The following is a 25,610-nucleotide window of genomic DNA, read 5'->3' as shown; positions in this document are numbered from 1 at the left end:
CGGTCCTGCTGCCAAATTAAATCAGATCAGCCCATGTCATTTGCTCACAAACCCAATTGCCTCCCGAGATGGGCTCAGCTTGATTTCCACGTGTAACTGAGCCTGGGCTCTGGAAGGCTCCCTCCATGCACCTGGAGAGGCAAACCCCGTTTTACCCAGGCTCCTGTTCTGAGAACATCAGGCTCCCTCAAAAGGAGCACACCCTGTGAGGACCACATTCACAGACTGCCCTGTCTTCCCTCCAAAACCACCTGGTTCTCAAATTCCAAAGCAGAAAGCCAGCCACAAAATAGAGAGCTGAAATTATCTCTTAAAAAATTAATTATTTCTACCTTCAAAGGTTTGGTACTTTTTTATAATCATTTTTCCCCTGATCTTTGGAGAATCATAAAAATTACTATCTCTTATAGAGGTAACACCTCTTTAAACTTTAGCAATTCCTTCTGAGCCACTTGTTTTTCTTTTTTCTTTTTTCTTTTTTTCCATCATTGGAAAATCAAATTGAACTTTATTTACTATAAAGGAGCACAGAGTGATCTCATTTATGGATATCTGTGTATTTGATGCCAAGACTGCTGGATGTTTAACAAGTGGTAAGAAAAGATATTTCTGGATGGCAAGATTATTAGTGCATTATTAATTTTTTAATAATGCACTTCTTTGTACTTTACTTTCTACAATAAGCATTTATCTTTTTATTAAAAATTGCTTCAAGGGTGTTTTGCTGTTTACTTGTTAAAAAAAAAAAAAACATGGAGTCGTATGAAAATTCTCTAATAAAATTCTGGGGGTTTTGTCTGGTTTTTGTTAATTGCCATATTCTCAAAGTGGATCCATTAATGAGGATTCATCAATCATCTATTATATTTACTAAGCACCTACTGTTGGTTCCTTTATAACAAGTTCTGTGGTGAAAAGAAGGGAAAGGACAGGACAGGCCGATCTGTGTGAGCTACAGTTGCACAGGGCGGGTTCCTCCTGGCCCTGCAATGCCCAGTGCCATACACACGCAGTCTTGCAGTCCACACTTCATGTCCAACTATATAAGGAGGAGAGGTGCTGTCTGGGTCTCACCAAGCTCCCACCAGGAGCTCCCAGGCCCTGTAGTGGGTTAAAGATACGTTCACATTCAAAAGTCTGTAAATGCAACCTTATTTGCAAAGAAGGTCTTAGTAGATGCTATAGTTCAAATGCATATGCCCCTCCATAATTCATATGTTGAAACTTAAAACCCCAAAGTAATGGCATTGGAAAGCAGGGTCCTTCAGAGGTGATCAGTTCACGAGGGTTCCATACTTGTAAATGGGATTCAGGTCCTTATAAAAGAGCTGGAGGGCAGTGGCTCATGCCTGTAATCCCAATGACTCTAGGGGCTGAGGCAGGAGGATCACAAGTTCAAGGACAGCCTCAGCAGATACAGTTTAGTGAGGCCCTAAGCAACTTAGGGAGACCCTGTCTCAAAATAAAAAATTTTAAAAAGCAGGCTGGGGATGTGGCTTGGTGATTAAGCGCCGCTGGGTCCAATTCCTGGTATCAAAAACAAAAAGGGGAGGCGGGGCTAGAGGTGAGAACTTATTAGGCCCTTCTGTCTTTCCACCTTCCACCAGGCACCATCTTGGAAGCAGGGAGAAAGCTGTCACCAGATCTTCCAGCACCCTGATCTTGGGTTTCCCAGCTTCCAAAACTTGGAAAAATAAATTTCTGATGTTTATAAGCACTAAGAGACTGAGATAGCAGATACAATTAAGATCATCACCCTAGAATGCCCAGGTGGATCTATATCTAATGACAAGTGTCCTTATAAGAGTCACACAAAGTAGAGACACTCAGGGAGAAGAGAGACCTCATAAGATGCAGAGAATAGAGTCATGTACCCCACAACCAAAGGAATGCCCTGAGCCACTCGAAGCTGGGAAGATTCTTTCCTAGAGCCTTTGGTGGGAGCAAGACACAGCAAACACCTTGATTTCAGACTTCAGGCCTTCAGGACTGTGAGAGGATAAATGTCTGTTGCTTTAAGACACTACGCACGTCTATGATCATTCATTACAGTAGCCCTAGTAACAAATCAAACCCAAGGCCTGAACCTCCACCTCCACACTCAGCCAAGAGCCAAACGTCTGCCAGGGGCCCTTGGGGTGGGGGAAGTCAACAGGAAGGAAACACATAAGAGTTACCTACTGGGACTCAGAGTGCACAGGTGACATCCCTTCAGAACCACTGGCCTCTGGCCCCCAAAGCCCCAGATAGCAGGCTTGAACTTCCTCCTTAAATTCTCACAGCAACCCCGTGGGATGAACTCGGTTCTACAAATGTAAGAGCTGAGGTCCATGAAACATTACTGAACTACATGAGTTCACGCAGTTGATTATTAAATACCAGGACTTTGTGCAAACCCAGGACAATCCACAGGGGGAGACAGTCTCCGAAACAAGCAGGGATGTTGTAGAGGATGATGGCCTCACAGGTTCTTCCTGCCACCATGGGGACCACATGGCCTGTGGCTCCTGTTTAGGTACTGAGCCAGGATGGCTGGTCAGGCCTCCAAGGCAAAAGTGATGGAGTTGGGGCTACAGCAGCCCAAAAAGTATCAGAGATGCCCAGAATGCCACCTTCTCTGTCAGGGTCAGGTAGAGGCTTGATGGACAAGCCTGAAGACCAAGAGAGGGACTTAAGAAGGGATAGGCCTGAGGAAAGAGGGTCTGAGAATCAAATACTTTTGCTAGTCATCCCAAGACTCCAGATAACAGAATTCTCAGGTCAAGAGGGTGGCTGTACCCCAGTGGCCTCCTAGTGCTATTAGGCCCTGCACCCTGCTTTCCAATATTCCCCACAAAGTGAGCATCTGTCCCAGAAATACAAGGTTATTTTAGTATTAGCCATAGTCAAAAGGAATTAGGAAGGAAACTTCTGGTGGGGACAAACAGGTGATAAAATATGTTCCAAGGCCCACCCCAGAACTCTACCATAGCCCTGAATTATCCAAGTCTCTACACAGTCCAATCCCACCAATCTTTGGGAGGATGATGGCCTCACAGGTTCTTCCTGCCACCATGAGGACCACATGGCCTGTGGCTCCTGTTTAGGTCAGGGCAGCTGGACTCAGAAAGCGAGAGTTGGAAGTAGAACCCAGAAAGATGCTCCCCACTCCAGGTCTGTCTTAGTTTGCGGGGCGGGATCCTTGTTTCTGGTCTCATTGCCATCCACACTGGTCAAGCATGGTTTTGCATCTGATACACAGGAGCACATGGGGCCACTTACAGAAATGCAACTTCAATTCATGTTCACTGTACCCAAAGGCCCTTTAGCTGTGGGGACTTGGCAGGGAAGAAATCAAGGAGTTCTAAGAGAAACTATTAACAACAGAAAAATTGTAGTGTGCTTCCTTCCAGACTTTCTGTAAGCATTGCTATCTTAGAAACGAAGTTTCACCTTTCAGAAACAAAGATTTTTTTTTTGTTTTTTGATGAATAAGAACAACTAATATTTACATACAACAGGCATATGCTTATATTCTAAGTGATAATGGCATATTATCTCAATTAATCCTCAATACAACTACACAAGGCAGGAACTCTTCTTATCCCTGTTCCATAAATGAGGAATGTGAGGAACAGAGAAGTCACACAGCTAAGAAGTGGAGAAGGTCCTGATCTTAGGCCAGATAGCTCCAGAAATTGTGTCTTTAACCTTTAATCTGTATGGCTTCAACTCTTTAAAGAATTACCTCACAGGAATCCAGGACCAGGTTAAAGGAACTGGAGTAGTCTCCTGGCCGGGGAGATCATGTGGCCAGGGAGGTTAAGGAGATGGGCTGGAGAATCCAAACAGAGAGGAAGAAGGTTCCCAGAGAGAAGAGAAATCTGAGATCCCAGCTGACCTGTTCCTCCCATACAGAGGAGCATAAGAACAAGGTTCAGGAGACATGGGTGCCTAGGCCAAGATCTGTGGCTTGGGCGCCATTAGCAATTTCTAGGAAGCAGGGCTCCCCTCTGGGGCCTCCAGCTCAAAAGGCCAGGGGCCCAAAGATACATTGGAACAAGCAAGGCTGGCAGCTCCAAAGAAAAAGCTCTGAAGGACTGTTTCTCAAACAAGAACCTCATTCAAATCCCCATGGCACCATCACCATTGACACCGCCAATTACTGAGCATTCACCATGTTAGGCACTCCACTAGGTACTTCATGGATTACTCCACTACTCAATCCACTTCTCCAGGGGGCCACTGTCCCTGTTATACAGGTGAAGAGACTGGAAGTCAGGGAGACTAGGTGGCTTGCTCCAAAAAGTCAAACAAGCAAAGCAGTGTGGAGCAGTGGTTACAGCAACCTAGGCTTCAGAACACACAAGGCCCGGGGTCCCATTCCTGGCTCTGCCACTCACCAGCTGTGGGACCTAGAACCAATAACCCATCCTCTTGTGACAATTTCAGTCAGAGATGCCAGAAGCAATTCATCTCCAATTACAACTCCAAATAACTGTCAGGGGCTGCCAGCAGTGCTTTCTTGGATAGGATTCCAAGATCGGTCTAATATCTTGGAAAAAGAGTGTCACGATCAATTTCTAATATCTGCCATAGGGGCAGAAAGGGGAGTGACAGCACAAAAGTCATGTATTTTCATGGTTTTTTAAAAATATTTTTTTAGTTGTAGTTGGACACAATACCTTTATTTTATTTATTTATTTTTATGTGGTGATGAGGATCGAACCCAGCGCCTTGCAAATACTAGGCAAGAGCTCTACCGCTGAGCCACAACCCCAGCCCCAAAAGTCATATATTTTCTATCCCTAATCTAGTGAAATGCTGTGGCTTGTAGAGACACCATATGAGTGCACAGGTGCACTTCTAAAATCAGCAGATTTTTTTTTTTTTTTTGGTCCCAGGGTTTGAACCTGGGGTGCTTTACCACCGAGCCATATCTCCATCCCTTTTTTATATTTTGAGACAGGGTTGCACTGAGTTGTTTAGGACCTTGCTAAATTGCTAAGGCTGGCTCTGAACTCCCGATCCTCCTGCCTCAGCCTCAGGAGCTGCTGGGATTACAGGCATGTGCCATGGTGCCCAGTAGCCAGCAAAGACACCAAAGCCAATTCAATGGGGAAAGAAATGTCATACCAACAAATTATGTTGAAAAAAACGGGACTATCTATACAGGAATAAACAGACTTAACCCTTTACCTCATGCAATACATAATCAAATGAAATGGAGATGGATATCAATTGGTTCAACACCATCAGTCATCAGAAAAATTAAAATTAAAACCACAATGAGAGCAGCTAAAATTAAAAAGACAATGGCAAACTTTGGGAGGCTGTGGAGCAACCTGATTTCTAATGGTGTTGCTGGTGGCAATGTAAAGTGGTACGACTATTGGTGAATAGTTTGGCAGTTCCATAGAAAGTTACACATTCACCTATTCTTTCACCATGCAATTTTATTCCTAGGTACTTACCTCAGAGAAATGAAAACACATGACCAAATAAACAAAATTTCTGCCAGAATGTTCACAGCATTTAGCTATTCATTATAGCCCAAATTGGAAACAATTCAAATGTTCCTAAATAGGAGAACAAACTGAGGTGTCTTCATACAATGGAATATTACTCAGCAAAAAAGGAACAAATTACCAATACATTCAGCTGTGTGGGCAATCTCACAAAGATTATGCTGAGCTGGACATAAGAGTTATATGTACCAGTTCCATTTAAATTAAGTTCTAAAATGGGAAAAAATAATTTATGGTTTTAAAAGAATTAGAACACTGGTACTGAGTAGGAAGGGACTGGGAGAACTTCCTTGGTTGACAGAAATATCCTACATCTTAATCAGGGTATGGCTCACACTGGGGTATTCATTAATAAAAAAATAAACAGATAAGGTGCAGAAATTTATACTATATGAATTTTTAAATCCAGTTACATCAAAAATAATCTACAAGAATTATAAGATAGTTGGCCTTAAAACATGAACAAAATCAGGGAAAATATACGGATGCCCAGATGTGCACACAGATGGAGATGGATCATGCAGGCAGGTGCTCCTACAGACATCTCCTCGCTCTAAAGCCGCCAAGAAGCATCTCCGCCCTCAGCAGGTGACTGAATCTTTCCTCCTCTGCCTTAAATCAGACTTGCCCTGCCCTTGGGCTCCCCTGTGGGAAATCAAAGGGCTGCTGGGAAGTGGCTCCTGGGCAGGTGTTTGACTCAGCCACATCTGAAACTGGTGACCTAAATAGGGTCTGTGCAGAGACCAGAGGCAGCTCTCCCAGGGCCCACAGAGCCCCGGCAAGAGCTCCAGTTGAGCAGCCCCCTGACCTCGGTAAAGAAGGGAGTAAATGAGGCTGGGCTGTACGTAACTCAGTGGCAGAGCGCTTGCCTCGCCTGTGTGAGGCACCAGGTTAATCCTCAGCACCGCATAAAAATAAATAACTAAAATAAAGAAATGGTGTCCATCTACAACTACAAAAAAAAAAATGAAGGGAGCAAATATCTGTCCCCTCATGTCCTCCTTCAATTCAATGTTTTGTTTGTTTTGTTTTCTTTCTCTCCTTTTGGTGCTAAAGACTGAACCCAGGGCTTCATGCATGGAAGGCAAGCACTCCAAGGCTTTCTGGAGAGGGGAACCCAAGACTCTCTGCTGATGTCCCTCAGCCCTTCTTGCCCTAGCCCAAGAATCCCTCCCACAAATGCCTTCCCACAGTCTGCATTTAGGTTGCCTGGCGTGGCCAGGATACACGCAGCCCTCTGATTCCCTGCAGGCCAGTGGGCAGGGGAGCCCCAGGACAGTGCACCGGAGAGTGGGGCCAGGAACCAGAAGCAAAGAGAAGAGATGATTCCGCCCTGCGCAGTGCAACAAGGGAGGAAGGGAGGATGAATAGATTATGTGCAATTTGCGAACTGGAGCGAGGGGAAGAGGTGCCCAGGCACACAGGTCTATACAAAAGGACAAAGAAGGCAAAGAGAAGGTCCCCAGATCTCCATTTCCTTCCCAGGTATGTGAAGCATGCACCCTTACCTCCTCTACCTCTGAGGGCTTCTGGGGGCATTTGCTAGCCATGGAGGGATCATATAGATGGTCTGGGTGGAATGATTGCCTAGCATGCAGGAAGCCCTGGGTTCCATTCCCAGTAAACACACACACACACACATACACACACACACACACACACACACACCCCTACCCACAAAGAGCAATGTGGGAAGAAGACTTTTGTTCTTCCCCACAGAAGGAACCCTAAGCCTCCATTTCCCTGTTCTGGAAAGAAGGTCGGACATCGGGCTGCCCTAGAACTTTCATAAAGACAGAAGCAGAAGCTGAGAGAGCGGGTCATCTCCCAACTGACCCAGCTAGCCCAGGGCCTGGTGGGGCTCCAGAAACAAGTCTGAAAGTTCAGGTCAAGGTCAGATCAAGTCTCAGCACAGTCAACTTGAACAAAAGGCCCTGATTCAAGAGCCTCCAAAGGGGTCCACCCCAACTCCTTTTTTTGTCAGAGACCCAGAAAAAAACTGTGGCCTACAGTCACAGGGGGTTAGCCCAACCTCCATGCTCCCATTAGGGCCCCTCCTGACTTCCTCACCCCACCAAGAAGCCGGCCACCTTTCACATGTGAGCCTGGTCACATGCTGAGCCATATGGTTCCTTCTGCTCAGTGAAGGCCCCCTGTAGACAGCAGGCTCTTTGAGGGTCAAGGACTGCTGCTTCAGCATGACCCCAGGGACATGACATGATGCTGGGCACACAATCTGCCCTTCTTAATGCCTGTTGATCCATTTGGCCATGAAACCAGATTCATGAAAAATGTGGCCCTGGAAACAATCCACAGCATTCCCAGAAAGACAGCTCCCCAGCCCTCTCTGAGCCCACCCTGCCCTATCCTTGATTTGAGCTCTGACTGGGAACTGGGCTCCCGTTCAGCCCATCTGCTCAGCATCTCTTTGGTTGCTTTTTCTCAGCTTCCTATTAGGGAAAAAAAAAAAAAAACCTGAAAAACACAAACAGTGATGAGGTAGGGGAGGGCGGTGAAGGGCCACTTGCCACAGCAGGCCTGTTAGTGAGGGGCAGGGGCCGGGAGCCGTGGGGAGAGTCTGGAGCTGCAGACAGCTAGTGCTCCAGCAGTCCCCTCATCATGGAAGGAGCAATTAGAAAAGGGACTGTCCCTGGGTATTCGAGGTGGGTTGAGAACACTTCACCAAAAACGGTTTGGGTCTCAGAATTTAACTGTCTTTTGATGATGGGAGGTGCACGACCACCTTCAGTGGGACTTGATGAATCATTTCCCACTTGTGGGACTCTGGACTTTTTATCTATAAAAGAAATGGATTGCCCACCCCCAACATCCTGATTCCCAAGCTAAGCAATCAAAAGGATATCCTTGATTTCTCCACCCTGAACCCCTATTCCCAAAGGAACTGGATGAGGCCTTACTAGATGAAGCCATCTCCCACTGCCCAGGTGCTCAGGGGCTAGAGAATCAATTCATGAACCTCCCAGAGCCAGAGATGAGAGAGAGTATATCTAGCCACCATCCAAGGTGTCTCAAGCCTCAATGAACAAAAATAACCTGGGGAGATTGGGAAGTGTCAACAAAGCAGAGGCCTGATCCCACCCTTGGAGACCAGGGAACCAGGTATGCTGAGACAGAAGACTCAGGCAAAAACCAGAGCAGAACAAGTTCCTCCCACTTGGATGTCTTCTATAGTCAAGAGACATCTCCCAGGCACCTTCCACAAGCCAGGGCCTAGGGAACCCAAAAACCAGGACACAGTGACTACACTCAAGGAACTCAGTATAGGAGGAGAATCAACATTTCGGTAATGGGAAACTGTGACGTTATTTGGTGTGGTCACAAAGGGACAATCACGCTGTTGTGAGCAGGCTGGAGTGAGGTGGGGACTATGGTTTTAAATCCCTGATGAGCAGTTAACTTTACACAAAGAGGAAAAAGTCCTAGCCTCAGAAAGACTCCCAACTGTAGCCACAGGCTGGCAGAGCCACAAAATAAACCCACCTGACAGTCACAAAGAGCACATACAACTCACATCCTGACCCCAACACCAACCACAAAGGGTCCCAACCCAGACTGGAGCCTCAGGATGAGCCTCGATCTTCCTCCATTCCCAGCGCTGACTCTGATCTTGGGATCAGGACAGAAAAGTCATAAGCTGGGAAATTCCTGAACTGAGTTAAACAGGAAAAGGACAGAGCACTTGGGGCAGGAGAGGTCCTCTGACTGTGGGTCATGGAGCTTTCCCTGAAGATTACTGATCCTCTCTGGGCCCCCTCCCTGACCACCCCTGGTCCCGGATGGCCAGAGCAGAGCAGATTCCTGACCACTCCTCTGGCTCCTCATCTCCACATACCCTCTAACTCCTTCCTTTCAACACGTCCGCACACTTGGGTCCATATCCTCTCACATTTTCACCACCTCCACTCACTCCTCAGCATTATGCCATCTGCTGTCACCTCCACCCCTCTCTAGGACTGGTCTCAGTTACACCCCAGCAACCGTCAGGCCACTCTGCCCAGCGGCCACTGTGCATTCCAAGTCATACTTGGCCTTTCCACAGCAGTGGGCCCAGCTGCCCATCCCTTCCTGCGAAATGCTCCTCCCACCATGCCAGTGTCCAGCCTTGTTGGCAGAAGCCCCAGCACCAGTTTCCACCTGGGGGTGCTCCTTAAGCTGCCTCCCCAGGAACCTCTCTTCTCACTCTACCCTCTCCCTGGAAAATTCACCCACCCCAGAGCTTCAGTTCTCTCCTCCATGAGAACCACTCCCAGAGTCTGACCTCCAGGCCACACCCTTCCTCCAAGCCTGGCCCCAAATACCCAGCTGCTCACTGACATGCCCATTCCTGTCTCAGGCATGTCCAACTCAGAACTTCCAACCTGACCCTCATCCTCCCTCCTGGGTCATTCCTGTCTTAAAGAATGGCTATACCAAGTCTAGTTGCTCCAAACCTGGGGGTCATTCTTGCCTCCTATCTCTCCTCAAATCCTCTCACGTCATCCAGCTACCATGCAGGAAATCCAAGATCTGACTACTTTCAAATAAGCCTACTGGCTCCTTGGAGTCAGTACCCATCCTCTCCCTAGGACTCCTGCAGTAGCCTCTGGATCATCTCCTAATCTCTACTCTGCTCTCTCCCACACATTCCCTTCACAACATCCAGGGTGATTGTTCAAAAGTCCCATCATCTGAATCTTCTAGCCAAACTCTTCAATGTCTGCAATACGGAAAACCTCCAAATCCTCTGCCAAACTTCCAGGTATCTGTTTGACCCTGTCTTCTACCTATAGTTATCAACCTCTTTATCCCTAATTTGGGATGCTCACCATCCTGGGATGTGTGTGTGTGTGTGTTGTTTTTTGGTGGTTTTGTTTTTGTTTTTTTGAAGTAGGGGGAATTGAACCCAGAGCCTGGTGAGTGTTAGGCAAGTGCTTTACCACTAAGCCACATCCCCGGCCCTACATAACCTTTTCTCTCCTTGAAGCATTTACACAAGTCTAAGCACCGCTGCTCAAGCTGTCACGTGCATTAAAATCACCTGGAAATGTTGATAAAAGGCAAATTCTAATAAATGGCCTTGGATGGGGCCTGAGAGATTCTGCCTTTTTTTTTAAAGTATCAGGATGAACTCGGGGTCTCACATGCTAAGCAAACACTCTACCACTGAGCTGCACCCCCCAGCCCTAAGTTCTGCTCTTCTAAGGATCTCCCAAACAATTCAGGTGTTGCTGGTCCTCTGGCCTCATAATAGCAAGGATCTAGAACACTATGCTCCACTCTGACTCCACCTTTGCCTAAGTCCTGTTAAACTCTCAGAGTTCAGTTTAAATACCATTCCCTCCAGGAAGCTCTACCTGTCATCAAAGCCCCTCAGGCACCAGCCTCATATTTTCCCTGAGCCAACTGCACCTCTCCTTGGAACACCTATCATACCTAACCATCCCTCTCTCATTCTTCACTTTATAGCTTTTGGCTCCCTAGAGAGACTACAAACTCTAAGACAACAGGTACCACAATATCTAGTTCACTTCTAGGTCCTCAGCACCCAGCACTGGGCTGGCACATCATCAGCACCTGATAGGAAGCTGTTGGTCTAGCCTGCCCTGCCTTCATCTCTCCCTCTTCTCACACTAGCATTTCAATTTCCTTTGAGGAGCCACCCCTCCTCCATTTCAAGTTATTACAGTTTAAGTCATGAGACCATGCCTAGCCAATCAGAGCCTTCCATCTCTCTGGCCACAATGATTGGTTCAGGTATAGTCATGTGATCTCAGTCAGGCCAATGAGCTTCCTCCCTGGCACTTTTGTTGGAACTAATGGGGAAAAGATACTCTTTCTTTTCCATGGGGGTTACTTAACCAAGATATTGTCATTATCTCACCACCACAGAGACAAAGCTTGACAAAGGATGAAACTAACACACAATGCAGAGGGAAAGAGACAGAGACCATGGATATATACTTGCCTGGCATCTATACTTGTTGTGACAAAGGCAAGAAAAGTTCTCTTTTATGCCTTAGCTGAAGTGAGTTGTTTCTGTCACTTGCAACCAAGAGTCCTGACTAATACAACATTCAAATAAATATTGGGTGTTGAGTGAATTAAACGAGCGTGTGAGTAAAGGCTGCCAAGAGTACTCAGGGACTCCTCCCAGGTTTTCCAAGCTCTCCTTATAAACTAACCATCCATAAGCAGAGACAAGCTTCCCACGCCCAGCTCTGCAGACCAAGGGGCTGAAACTCAGAAGAATGACATGTTCCTTGGCTTTACCTGGTGCAAGCAAACCACCCCAGCATCTGGGTCAGATACCAGCCCTAGAACTAGGCTGGTGGAGACGACCTGGCTTTTGGTAGGTCCTGGTATTCCACCAGGAGGGGAGTAGAGCTGTCTTCTGTCAGCCTTCTGTCCTGTTCCATCCCCTTCCCACCCCCTTCCCACCCCCTACTGAACACCTAACCCAACCAGGGCAGGCTTTACTGCCATTGCATATATTCCCCCTTAGTGTATACCAAGTGGCTCTGTACAAGGCGGGTATCTGATATGTGATGATAACAGGAAGATGGACAGTTTTTATCTGCTTCCTTTGGGAGTATCACACTACAAAAGATTAAGTCAAGGGAGAGGGGGAGCAAGACAGATCAGTAGGGAAAAGATGCCTAGTTATTTCCCTGTGAGTCACCTCAGAGCAGAGGCCTGGGACAGGGATACAGGCTGGCCTAGGTGTCCCTTCAGATGACTCAGGAGGAAGGTGACTTCTTCAGAGCCAGTCCTCACCCAAAAAAAGTGTGAAGGCAGGAGGGAGGGGAGAGGATGTACAGCAGCCCAGGCAGGCGCAGTGGCTGAGCAGCAAGCCCCCCTGAAGGCCAGTGCAGGCCCAAGGAGCCATCCTGCAGGAGGTGGGAGCAGGAGTAGTGAAAGGTGAAAGGGGAAGAAGATTGTGGGAGTGGGGGGTGGCAGGGAAGTTAGGCTCCTCTTTCCAGGAAGAGGATAGCCCTAGGCCTGGGGTCCTGGGATGTAATCTCCCTGGAAAGAGGCTTCTGAACAAAGTGCTGATACACCACTGCCCCCCTCCCAGCCTTCAGGGCAACTCCCACATAGGAATTGGGGTAATAGGGCCATCCCAAGGAGACCAGAGAGAGGCAGGTAGGCCAGCATGCAGACACCACCCAAGTCCCAGGAACATCCACTCCCAGCCCCTAACAGTCCCCGGCAGCTGCCCCTTAAGACACCCAACTACATTCTGTCTCTTCTACCTCCTCCAGCCTGGGCCCCTTGTTCCCAAACCCCACCCCTCCACAAGGCCTCTCGCTAATAACCAAGTGTCCTGCCAAACCCATGTCAGTCCCAGTCTATTACCTCGCTGCCCCTTGACACAAACACCCCTGAGTCTCCATCACACTTTCCTCCTGCTCTGGAAAGCTTAATTGGATGCTGGTTCCAGAGGCAACAGGCACTCCATGGCCCCCAGTGGGACAAGGGCAGCTGGCCTGGAGCCAAAGCCACAGTCTGGCCTCAAGACTCTCCCCCACACTCCCTCCCTCACTGCTTCCCAGCCAGGAGCTTCTTACCTTCATGGTGGGGGGCGCAGTGAGAGGAGGGGACAGTGGCCGGTCTGGGAGGGTCACATCTGAGCTGTTGGCCAGCTCCTGCTTCCTGTGAAGAGACCAAAAAAAAAAAACCAGAAGTGGTGAGCAAGGCCCTGCCCATGCCTTCCCTTTCTGCTCTAAGAGTGGCTGGGCTTGGGAGGCAGCCTGATAGACAATGCAGAAAACCAGAGTTGACTGTCTTCCTTTATTGTGATGTACTAACATCTAAAGACGTGGTTCCTGGGGGATCCCTGGACCACCAGCAGCCCCTGGGAGCTTCTTAGAAAGGTGAGTCCTCAGGTGCAGGCCAGAACCTCCAGGAATGGGGCCCAAGAATCTGTGTTTTAATAAGTTCTCCAGGTGATTCTGATATACCCACCAGTCTAAGAGACACAGACTAGGCTGGGGAAGGGGTGGGATTCATTCTCCTTTGGGCCCCTCTATACACACACTCACACACACACACACACACACACACACACAGGCCCAGGCAGAAGAGCTGACCTTGGGAAGCCAGGGAGCTGCAGGTTAAACTTATTTTAGTCCATGTGGGCTAGGACCAGAGAGAGGCAGCTAAACAGAGTTGTGTCACCATGGCAACATGATTGCGACAAGTTCGCGGCTCTCACACACTCCCCACTTCCCATCTGGCCCTTGCCAGTGACCAGGGAGAGCTTGTTTGCTGTCCCATCACCAGGCAGACTGGGGTGGGAAAAGGCTTCGGAGAGAATTACGAAACAGGGCCAGCTGGGCAGAACCTGGGGCGTCCCAGAGAGAGAGAGACTCTAGTGTCCAGGACATGCCCTGGCTAAAGCCCAGGAAGGGAACGGAAGGAAAGCATAACAGTATTGAGAGCCTAAGACCACAGAGCCATCAAAACGCCCAGCTTTACCAGAAGCAGCCAAGAGAATCAGCCCAACACACATGTCTCACTAAAATGATCAATGGGCCTCCAACAGCCACCTGGGGAGAATGCTTCTGCACCTCTTTCCAGCCAGCAGGGATGACAGCTCCAACCCAAGCCTTCATGAGAGAAACACACATTCCCTATTCCTGAGCATTCTAGGGGAAAGCACTGCCTGGCTCTGGGGCCCAGTCACCAACACCTCTTAGCCCATGTGACAGGTCCAATCTAACACCTCCTGAGACATCAGGCTGGGCTACAGGACCATGCTACCCTGGCACAACAACCCTTGCCCGCCCAGAAGCCAGCCACCCTTCTCTGTCCTCTGGCCAGAGGACACTGGTGAACATCTGGCTTGGCACAGGATTCACATGACTCCATTAACCTCAACCTTGGCCATGCCCCCTTTCTGCTCCTCCACCTGCCTTCATCTGAATTTCTTCCTGGACCTTGGTGATGTGACCTATGAGAGTTGGAGAGGGGGTTCTCCCCCCTCCTAATCCAAACTTTAACTGGCTCAAGAAACCAGCAGGGCCAAGACTCAGGACATGAACACACACACGCACACCCATTCACACTCACATAAAGAAATGCACTAGCTCCTTCTACCTTGCAGCTAGAGCCACCAGCCTCCACTTCCATATTTGACCTCAGACATAACTTCCACGGGTCCTACCTGAGGACTCAACAGAGCTGGTCCAGCACATGCTCCACTCTCCTCAGCCCACTCCCAAGCAGCCACTGCTCCTCCTCCATGGGTCTGGCCCCTGAGAAGCAGGAGCTGGGAGGGGAAGGGAGGAAGGACGATCGAGGATAGGGAACACCATCCTCAAGTCCCTTAAAGTGATGACAGGGTAGCTCCCCTTGGGGCTGGAAGGCTGGCAGGGAAAACCAAGCAAGAGCGGAGGGCAGGCAAGACCCCCACTGAACACTGCGGGGTTGTGGCTCAGTGGTAGAGTGCTTGCCTAGCACATGTGAGGCACTGGGTTCAATCCTCAGCCCCACAAAAAAAATAAATAAATAACATAATTAGTTGTAGTTGTGTCCATCTACAACTAAAAAAAAAAAAAAAAAAAAACTTTTTTTAATACTTAAAAAAAAAAAAAAAAAGATCCCCACCCAGCAGCCACCAGGATGCTCTGAGCTTAGAAGGATCACTGGCCCACCCCCCTGGAAATGGTTTGTAAACACCTTGATCAACAGCAGCCCAGGCTCTCCAGGAACACAAACCCTAGAGAAAGGCAATGCTGGCAGGTTGTTAACATCACTGGCCAAGGGTTCTATGTCCACATCCATAGATCCAGAACCGATATGATTATTGTCCAGGGTCTCTGAGTCCCAAGCACACGGCCCCCAACACCAACCCTCCCTGGGCTGAGCACTCTCTCCTGAGTCAGCCTGTTTCCCCTGAATGCTGGAAAAACTCCTGGAAGCAATCTCCCAGTGAGTGATAAAGAATATCAAGTGGGAACAGAGAGCAGTTTCTGCCAGAAGGGTTTTCCAAGTGACACCTGGGAGCAGGAATGAACACCTGAGGCTAACAACTTCCAGGGCTATGTCCAGGACCCCAGAAGGGAGACCAGGGTGGGCAGAAGGCATGGCTGCTGTCTTCAAAAAGATCAGAACTCAGAGTATGCACAGGCTTTTGGCTACAAATTAAAGTCCACCTTGCCTTGATATCTGAATGGCTTTGGGGGGGGGGGGCACCTGTGGGCTGGTGTGGGCCATACTGCACCATTCCCATTCTTGGCTACAGCCCTCCCCACTACTTTAGAGTTAATTGCCTGTTAAGGGTTGAAATTGTTCCCCAAAAAGATATGGTGACATCCTCATCCGCAGTACCCATGACTAGGGACTTATTTGGAAATAAGATCTTTGCATATATAATCAAGATGAGTTCACAGGGGAAGCCTTCAACTCAGTATGACCAATGTCCCTATAAGAAGGGAAGGCAACCAGTAAAGGCAAGGACATGTGGAGAGCGCCATGTGATAGTGGAGGCAGAAACTGGAGTGAAGCAACCACAAGCTGAGAATGCCAAGGATTGGCAGTCACCACCAGAAGCTAGAAGAAGCAGCGGGGAGCCAGGCACAATGGCATCCCACTGTAATCCCAGTGGCGCAGGAGGATCATAAGTTCAAAGCTAGCCTCAGCAATTTAGCAAGGCCCTATGCAACTTAGTAAGACCCTTTCTCTAAATAAAATGTTTCAAAAGGGCTGGAGATGTGGCTCAATGGCTAAGTGCCCCTGGGTTCAATCCCTAGTACCATAAAAAAAAAAAAAAAAAAAAAAAAAGAGGAAGAAGCAGCAAGGGAGGACACTGCCCTAGAGTCGTCAGAGGGAGCACAGCAGTGCATGGTAATGACAGCCTTAACGGGAACAATACACAGCCCATGTCCCCAGTTAGTTCTAGCCTTGGTCTCGTGACTGGTACAAAAACAAGAAGGTGAAATCCATTGTTATTATGGTTTAGATATGAGGTGCCTCCCAAAAGCTCATGCATAAGACAATGTAAGAACATTCAGAGGTGAAAGGATCAGGCTATGATAACTTTAATCCAATCACTGAATTAATCCCCGACTGGATTAACTGACTGGCAACTGAAGGTGGGCAGGGTGTGGCTGGAGGAGGTGGGCACTGGGGGGTGCACCTTTGGGATATATATTTTGTATCTCTCTGCTTACTGACCGTCAGGTGAGCTGCTTCCCTCCACCACACTCTTCAGCCCTGATGTCCTGCCTCAACTCGAGCCCCGAGGAATGGAACCATCTATGGACTAAGACCTCTGAAACCGTGAGCCCTGAAATAAACTTTTCCTCCCCTAAAATTGTTCTTGTCAGGTCTTCCTTCTTCACGGAGGCAAAAAAGCTGACTAAAACAACCATGCTTCTGCCCCACCTCTCTGCTCTGATCTGCTGTGCTCGACCTTGTCCTGCCCCAGTCCTCATGACAATGACATTTGCATGTGAGCCACCCTGCTCCCAGGACAGCCAGGCCAGACCTAGCCACCAGCTGGTACAAAGATAAGATAGAGTAAGAGCTGCATGCTCAGTGAAGGGGCAGCCCTTTCTCTCCCACTCAGGCAAACATATCACACACAAGAAAGGGAAATGGTGTGATTATTATCAAGGTATAACCTTGAATCTGCTCTCCTTTATGATGAGTAAAAGGTAAATGATTAGCAGAGGGGACAACTTTCTTGTAAGCCACAGTGATCCTGCCATGTGTCATGACCCTGAGATTGAAAACTGCCCGTGATCAACCCAGACAGAACTCACACGTGCTCTAAGGACATAGGGTCCCAGATCCAACTAGGGAACCAGAGTGACCCAAAAAGGAGAGGAAGCCAGAGGAAGAGGAAATTTGTACACTCAGCTGAAAGAGAGGGCTATGCAGGTGGCTGACAGGCAGGTCAGGGGTCCTGGAGACCCTGAGCTCCTCACTCAGCATGTCTGCCACCCCAGGGCCAGGTGGCGCTGAAGCTTCCCATTCTGGGATTCTTTCCCTAAAGTATGAGAGATCCTGAGCACATGGGAGGGCTCAGAGAGGTCAGCAGCGGCCCTGGCCTTTAGCCAAATACCCTCACGAGAAAAGAACCAAAGGGACCTGGAGAAGAAGCTGTAAGAGTCCCTGTGACAACACCCAGGCTTCCAGGGTCCTCACCTCACCCTTAAGTGGCTCTGCCCCAGACACTTGAGGTCATTACAACAGTTCACCATCTCTTACGAGATGCTACACTAGGAATCCAGAGACTCCTGCATTCAAGTCTGGCTTTCCCTGAGAGTCTACTGTGTGACCTTGGTTAAGTTACCTCATCTCTCTGTGTCTAAGTCCCTTCGCCTGCAAAGATGCAGGTAATAACGTTCTGAGGAATTAAAAGTAATGGCTATAAGATAAAACACAAAGTCCTACATACAAATATAGAAAATGATAATGATGATGATAATGATGATTATGTATTTCATAAAATGGGGATCTGGTCTCCAAGTGAAAACAGAGAACCAAGGGTTCAGGGCTGTTTAAATGTCTCACAAAAACATTCCTGGCATCTCAATAAGCTCCAATTCTAGCCCTAGGGATCTACTCCCAGGATTACAATTATTGGTTAATAATCAACAGCAGGAAAAATCCCCTCCTAACAGCTCTGGGTCCAGGTGTGAGGCCTCCCTGCAGCAGGGGGTTCCTGCAAACCTCCAAATTTCCCTCTTCTACATCTTTCACCAACACAGCTCCCCAGCCACCCCACCACACATAGCTACTCTATCCCTGGCCTCCCAGATAGCCAATAGAGGAATACAGGCAACCAGACACTGAGAAGAGCTTCTCGGGAAAACCAAGTGAAAAGGAGAAATAGGATTCACAGAAGCAACCCGAATGTCCATCAACCAATGAATAAATAAGCAAAATACGTCGATCCCCACAATGAAATATTATCCAGTCATTAAAGGGAATGAAGTAAATCAAGTGCAGCGGCGCATACCTATAATCCCAGCGGCTCGGGAGGCTAAAGCAGGAAGATAGCAAGTTTGAGGCCAGCCTCAGTCATTTAGCAAGGCCCTAAGCAACTGAGCAAGACCCTGTCTCTAAAAAAAAACATAAAAAGGGCTGGGGATGTGGTTCAGTGGTTAAGCACTCTTGGATTCAATCTCCGATACCAAAAATTAAAAAAAAAAAAAAGGAATGAAGGGCTTACATATGCTATACTATGGCTGAACCTTGAAAATATATGGTTAGTGAAAGAAGCCGGTCCCAAAGGGCCACACCACTGTATGGTCTCATTTGTATGAAAAGTCTGGATTGGGCAAATCCAGAAACAAAATAGACCTGTGGTTGCCAGAGGCTTGGGGGAGGAGGGCCTAGGGAGCAACTCCTAGTGGAGACAGAGTTTCTCGGAGGTGATAAAAATGTTCTGGAACCAGACTGTGGTGATGGTTGCACAACTCTGTGAATAACTTGAAACCTACTGAATTATGTACACTTTAAATGGATGAATTTTATATATATGAATTATATCTCAATTTTGGAAAAAGGAATAAGAAATGGCTGAATGAGCTCCATCTCTGTCATTCCTGCTGCTGCTTAATTTCCTCTCCAGCTGCCTTTTGGTGCCCCCAGGGCCTTGAATGATGTGGACGGTCCTGCTTTGTGGTCACAGTAGTGTGGGGGCGGGGAAACAGAACTCAGGAGAGAAGGGCTCTGGCAGGTGGAGGGGGTGGGTCCCAATGCCCTGTTTGATGAGCTTCTTGGGAAAAAGCAGGTGTTGCTCACCTGTTGGCACCTGGCAGGACTGACCTGGGTGTTCCCTCCCACCTCAGTGCAGACTCTAAAAGCTCCCCAGAGATTCAAAGCATAATGCGAGACCTTTGGTGATTCAAAACTTCCCAAATGACAACCCCCACCCCCAATTCAATCCCAGGACACAGAGATCAGCAGACCCTGGGAGAAACCCTGAGATGCTGTCCAATAGCCTAATTACACAGACAGGCCTGGAGAGCCATGGGAGTTGCCCAAAACTGTGCCTCCCTCCTCCTCTCCAAGGAGGCACAGTTTACAAACCAGTTTACACACTCAGGCCAAGTGTGCTGGAAGTGAGAGATCACAGCTCCAGAAGAACTTGTCAGGAAGCACGACTCCTTTATGGACATTTACAGCACTTACTGAGTGTTGGGGCCCTTGTGTGAAGGAAGAGGAGAGAGGGAGCTAAAGGGGTCTATGGATCTCCATAAGGAGTGGACAGATAGCAGAAGCCTAGGCTGAGGAGCCAGGAGGTGTGCCAGGCGGATCAGGTGTGGACTCTGCTGCTGGCCTCGCCCTGAGCAGCAAGATACAGCTGCATGTGGGGACCTAGTAGAGGCCTGGGTGAGGTTTGGTGGCTGTAGCATCAAAGAACACGCTGGCTTTGAGCACACTGGGTACAGAGATACTGCCCTTCCCTGGATGACCATGAAGCCCTTAACTGGGCTAGAGGTAGGAGGAGAAAGGGCAGTAGCCAAGAGAAGCAGATAAAACAGACCCAACCAGCCTCAGAGAACCAGCCATGACCCTCAGAGGCCCCTGGAAGAGGATGGCTAGGCCTCGTTCTACATTATGTCTTGAGCAGTAGACCAACCTACCCATGTGGACAAGCCATCTCTCCTTAGGGAAAAAAAAAAAAAAGTCTTTGCTGAACAAGCAACTACTAGAGCTGACTAATGCTTTAGTGTTCACACATGAGCAGGTGGTGACTCCAGGGGTTCAGTGTGGGCCCAAGGTCACAGACAGAAAATCCAAGAGGCAGACCTTACCCTCCAGATTTCTGACCCCGATTCCATTGCTCTTTCCATCACCATTAGAAAGCCAGCTCTGTGCAGCCTGAATGCCACTGCAGGGTGTGAGAGGACTCAGGTCAGCAACCCTCTTGGGTCCTCTAAGCTCAAGTTCTTGGGAGACCCAAGGTGGGCTGTGTCTCATCGTGGGTGGTGATGTCTGTATTACTGACAAGCATCTGGGAATATGATCCAGGCAGGAACAGTGAAATGCAGAAACCATCCTGAAAGCACCGCATACCCACATGAAGGGCCCACTGACCAGACGTTATTGTGTTAAAAGACATAGAATAAAGTGCCACGGGACAGAGGGAAGAGAGGCCCAGACCTCCTGGGGGGGATCAGCTAAGGCACCCAGAGGAGGTGACAGCTGCTCCAGGCCCAGAGGGAAAGGCATTTACTGGGAGAAAAATAGCAAAGGGAGAGGTACAGGGCACAGGTGTACAGGGGAAAGCCAATGGCACTGTGGACAGCAGCATCACTTACACAGAGGAAGCACGTGCCTAGCACATGGCAGTCTTCAAGGACTTCTCATTTCCTAAGTACTATTCAAAGAGATCCACATATACATCTCAGTTCCTACGCACCACGTTCCTTTAGAGGAAATATTATTGATCGCGATTACAAATGAGGAAATTGAGGCTCATCGGTTGCTGAAGCAAGAGGTTAAGTAACTTGCACAAGAACATGTCTCTGGAAAGTAGCAGAGAAGACTTGCATCCAGGCAGTCTGACTCCAGAGTACATGACCTTAACCACCATGCTGCAATGCCTCTGAGAAAGAGAAAGGTATCAGCTCGAGAGGGGCTTCCACATCACACCACTTTACTGAGCAGGACACCTGGAGGCCAGGAGAGGAGAGGAGGCCCCTAGAAAAACTTGTAGGGCTAAAAAAGCCAAAAGATAAAGGACAGAAGGGCCAGTGCCCAGGAGGGGTGGTGGGCAAGTCCCCTGCTGTACAAAAAGGCTTCATTACTAAGTGCTAAAGAATCCCCTAAGCTGCCGTGTCTGTGTCCTCCAGCCTTCACGGCGCACTGCATCATCTGGAAACTGCCAACTGAGCAGCTTTGCTCACGTGCTCAGCGATTCTGCTTGGCGCTACCTGGCCTCGGTTGAGGGAGCTACATCATGGTCACAGCAAAGGCAGCCAGCTCCCAAGGTCACAGACAGCATCAGAATCCAACACAAAAGCCCAGAGTCACAAAGATACAGCATATATTGGCACTTCCCCAGGCTGTGAGCCTTTCTTAACCTGGATGTGGAGGGCGTGCGTGCTCATTTTATGATTCACTCAGTTTGGGCGTATGACATTTATCACAATAAAACATCAATTTGTAAGTAGTGATAAGTATGTTCTTTCAAATTGTTTTAGGAAATAAAGATAGTTGGGTTGGGGAAAGCTGCACAGTGGCACAGTGCTTGCCTAGCATGTGTAAGGCCCTAGGCTGATCCCATATGAGAAAAGAAAAGAAAAAGGAAATAGAGATATTCTTAAGGTTGTCGAGATTTCCCACAACGAACGTCAGACTGACCACATGAATTTATTTCACTTCTTCTGATATAAAAAAAATATATATTTCCCTTAAAATAATAGTAGCGGGAAAAGTGTGAACGGGACAAACATAATAGAAGAGAAAAACAGTCCACAGGAAATTATAGGTACTTGGAGGATGGACAATGGATAGCACATGATAACTGCCCTGGCAGAGTGGTGTCCACACAGGAGAATGTAGTTGAAAAGAGGAGGCTTCACCCTGGAGAACCCCAGGAAGCCTCAAGGTCCTACATCTGACATGCAGCACCAAAAGCTTGGTGGAGAGGAATTGATAGACACTTTTAAGATACTAAGCCTTTGGACTCCCATATTACTTCCCTAGCAGTCAAATGATGCTCCCCGCCACCATGAAAAATAGAACAAGCTAGCTTCCTCCAATGGAAAGAGAGGCTTCTATCAACCATTGACCACTGCCCCATAACCCCTGCATGGAAGCCCACAGGCAGCAAGTCAGCCCACCCACACAGAGCTTGCAATCCACTTCCTAGAGTCTCGTTCTTGGGTACAGAGAGGAAAAACCAAGGTGCAGACATTTGACAACCAAGGCTCCGACGTGAAGAAGAGACACCAAGATAAACAAGAGGACCCTGAAGGAAACAGCCAATGCACGGAATCCATGGAAACTTCAAAACACAGCATAAACTAATATCATCAGAGAGATGAAACAAGATTTTACATCCATGACACAAGGAAAGAATGTTATAAAAACAGAATGGTGGGCTGAGGTTGTGGCTCAGTGGTAGACGGTTTGCCTAGCACGTGTGAAGCACTGGATTCGATTCTCAGCACTGCATATAAATAAATTTTTTTAAAAAACAGAATGATCAGGATACGAGAAAGAGATGTTAGGAATTTAAAATATGACTGGAAGACTCAGTTGAGGAAGTCTACCAATAAAAGACAGAAATTGGGGGCTGAGGATATAGCTCAGTGGCAGAGGCTGGATTCAATCTCCAAGACTGCACAAAATAAATAAAAGAAATTTGGAAAATAAAAATATCAGAGGAGCCAATATCTGACCAATGAAAGTTCCAGAAAGAGGTAATAGAGAAAAGGGAGGGAAGCTGTAGTAGCTAGTATCCAAAGTTGGCCTTCTGATGAGCCATGTGTCTTGATATTGATGTCCTGTGTGGTCCCCTTCCCCTGAATCTGGGCTAGCCCTGCGACTTCAATTTTGATCAACAGAAGGGGATGGAAATAGCATTACTTAACTTCCATGGCTGAGTCATAAGAACTTTTGCAACTTCCACTTGATCTCTAGGAACATTTGCTCTAGGGGAAACAAGCCAGCATATTAAAAAAAAATCTGAGATTACCGTGTCACATGGAGAAGCTGCATAGAGAGAGATGCTCAGCCAACTCCCAGATGTTCCAGACATCCCAGTTCCTGCACATGAGGAAAGCATCTTGGCCATTTCAGGCCCAACAGATGCCACAAAGAGAACCTGGGAATCAAGCCAGAGCCCAGGCCACCGACATATGGCCCCAGTAGAGCATCTCAGCCATCTCTAACCATCTGAGCCACACGAGATGAGGTCCCAGACATTGTGAAAGCATCCATCTTCAGTGTACCCTTGCTGAATTCCTAACCCAAGGAATTTTGGCATAAAATTTCACTATAACAGAAGCAAATTATCAGAGAAACAGTACAAGAACATTTTCCAAAACTGAAGGTCTTGAGTCTCTCAAATCACCAAGTACTCAGCACAATAAATGACATAAGATCCACCCAAAACATTGTCATGGAATTTCAGAACATGTGGGTAAATGAAAACTCTTCAGCAACTCCAAAGAACAAGTACAAATTACACACCATATACATAGGAATGGAAAGGTACACATCACTAGACTTTCCAACAGCAACTCTAGGATCTAGTATGCAATAATGTAATAACCTTCAAAATTATTTAAACCTAAAATTCTATACCCAGGAAAACTATCAACCAAGTGTGAGAGTAGAATAAAGATATTCTGAAATATTCAAGAACTCAAACACTTTACCCTCTTGTACCCTTTAGTGGGAGGCAACTATTAAAAAGCAACCACTACAGAAAGTTCTGGTAGTGAGGTCTCCTGGTGGAAAGAATGGAATGGACAAGATTTCTATCAGGTGCAAGCTTTGCTTTTTGTTTGGCTTTGTTTTGTTACTATGGATTGAATCCAGGGGCCCTCTATCACTAAGCTACATTCCCAGACCCACCTCTGTTTTTGAGACAGTCTTGCTAAGTTGCCCATGCTGGCCTGGAACTTTTGATCCTCCTGCCTCAACCTCCCAAATTGCTGGGATTACAGACATGTGCCACCGTGGCGAGCAGATGCCAGCTTTGGGGTCAGGGAAAACTATTAAAGGAATTATGGAAGGATACATTTAAATAATAAAAAAAGAAAAAAGACATGTACATAGAAAACTATGTTATTTTGGAAACACCAGTTAATCATTAACTCAAAAAAAAAAAAAGAAAAGTAAACATAATTATAGCATGCTCCATGACTCTACAATAAAAAATATTTACACAGTCACAATAAGAAACACTGACTACTGAATTGAACCAAAAAATGGTGCCACTAGGAGGATATAGTGCATACTAAGGGGTCCATGTCTTGGCTGAATTCCTGGTTAAACCTAAGGAGAAAGGAGCCACCCTGCAAAGAGCCCAGCACAGCGGTATGTTCAACCATCCATGCTTAGAAATCACTCATCAGTCCATAAGCACTGGGAGTCACTCTATCACAGGACTGACTGGCCCTCCTAGCTAAGCCATCACTCCACTCCACTCTCTGTCTCTCAACCCTTGACTCTTCTGAATAAGTTAGAACTCAGTGACATACCAGAGGAGGGGGCTTTGTTATTGGTTCAAACTAAATAACATCCTCAGTAGAAGAAACCAAAGCATTTCAAGGTGAATGTGTCTGGTCTAGTCCATTAATCATGTTATTCCCTATCTATGAAAGACAAACACTGGACGTGTAGCTCAGGAGTAGAGTGCTTGCCTAACGTGAGCAAAGCCCTGGGTTTAATCTTCAGTACTGCAGAAGAAAAAAAAAGAAGACAAACACTTGGAACTGTTTTTCCAGTACTGAGACAGGGCATGTGTCCCGTCCTCATTCTTGCCCTTTCTTGCCTGGGACCATGCTTTATATTGGAAGGTAAATGTTAAGGACAAGGGGTTCCAACTGTGGCCAAGCAACAAAGCACAGCTGACTGGGTCCACAGGTACCAGGCCTGCCATCCCATCTCAATGACACTCTAATCTGACATACAAAATGAGTCAAATCTAGTGATGTCAAAACTCTGTTTCCTCCCAATGTTGGCCTCTTTCTTGAGGACTTCAAGAAAGGAAGGATACAATAACTGTGAGAGCCTGCAGGACCACACTGGAAGCTGGGTCTGACACTGTGCTACTACATGGCTGCAGGGTTCAGAAGAGGGGCTTGGCAGGCTGAAGGATCACTGGCTAAGCAAGATCTCCAGCTGATGAGCAGAAACCTAATGGCCCAGCCAGGCTGACCTCTGACCCAGTGAGAGCAGAGGCTCCTGCCTCACTCTTTGGCAGGTCTCTCATGTGCACCCTGACCACTGGCTGGCCCAGCACAGTGCCTAGCACTGAATGAACTGGAAAATGAAAAATCAAATGGAAATTTACAGATTATAAGAGATAGAGGGCTAAACTGAGATACTACCTCCACTGCAATTGGTCTGTTTACTGTTGCTTCTTTGGCTGACCTCAACTTTCTGATCAAGAGTGAGGCAAAA

At 47.6% G+C, this 25,610-nt stretch overlaps 1 protein-coding gene across 10 annotated transcripts in view; it reads right to left on the bottom strand.

Moving 5' to 3' along the window:
- The window catches only part of Rap1gap2 (RAP1 GTPase activating protein 2), a 208,584-nt gene that overhangs the window by 87,336 nt on the left and 95,638 nt on the right, over positions 1 to 25,610 (bottom strand). For 7 of the 10 annotated variants that reach the window (XM_058580094.1, XM_058580093.1, XM_046446970.2 and 4 more), the window contains one exon: positions 13,076 to 13,160. The exons of 2 other annotated variants lie outside the window; for them this stretch is intronic. In XM_058580094.1, the coding sequence (XP_058436077.1) occupies positions 13,076 to 13,160 (85 nt within the window). Of the gene's footprint in view, positions 1 to 13,075; positions 13,161 to 13,472; positions 13,495 to 25,610 lie in introns of those variants that run through there. One more of the 10 variants, XM_058580097.1, reaches the window with a different exon arrangement.

This window comes from Marmota monax, unplaced genomic scaffold, assembly GCF_021218885.2.
Source record: "Marmota monax isolate L192 unplaced genomic scaffold, Marmota_monax_Labrador192_F-V1.1 WCK01_AAM20220418_F8-fsc00138, whole genome shotgun sequence".
NCBI lineage: Eukaryota > Metazoa > Chordata > Mammalia > Rodentia > Sciuridae > Marmota > Marmota monax.
Note: the sequence above shows the minus strand (reverse complement) of the source record. Positions and strands in the feature narration are given on the sequence as shown.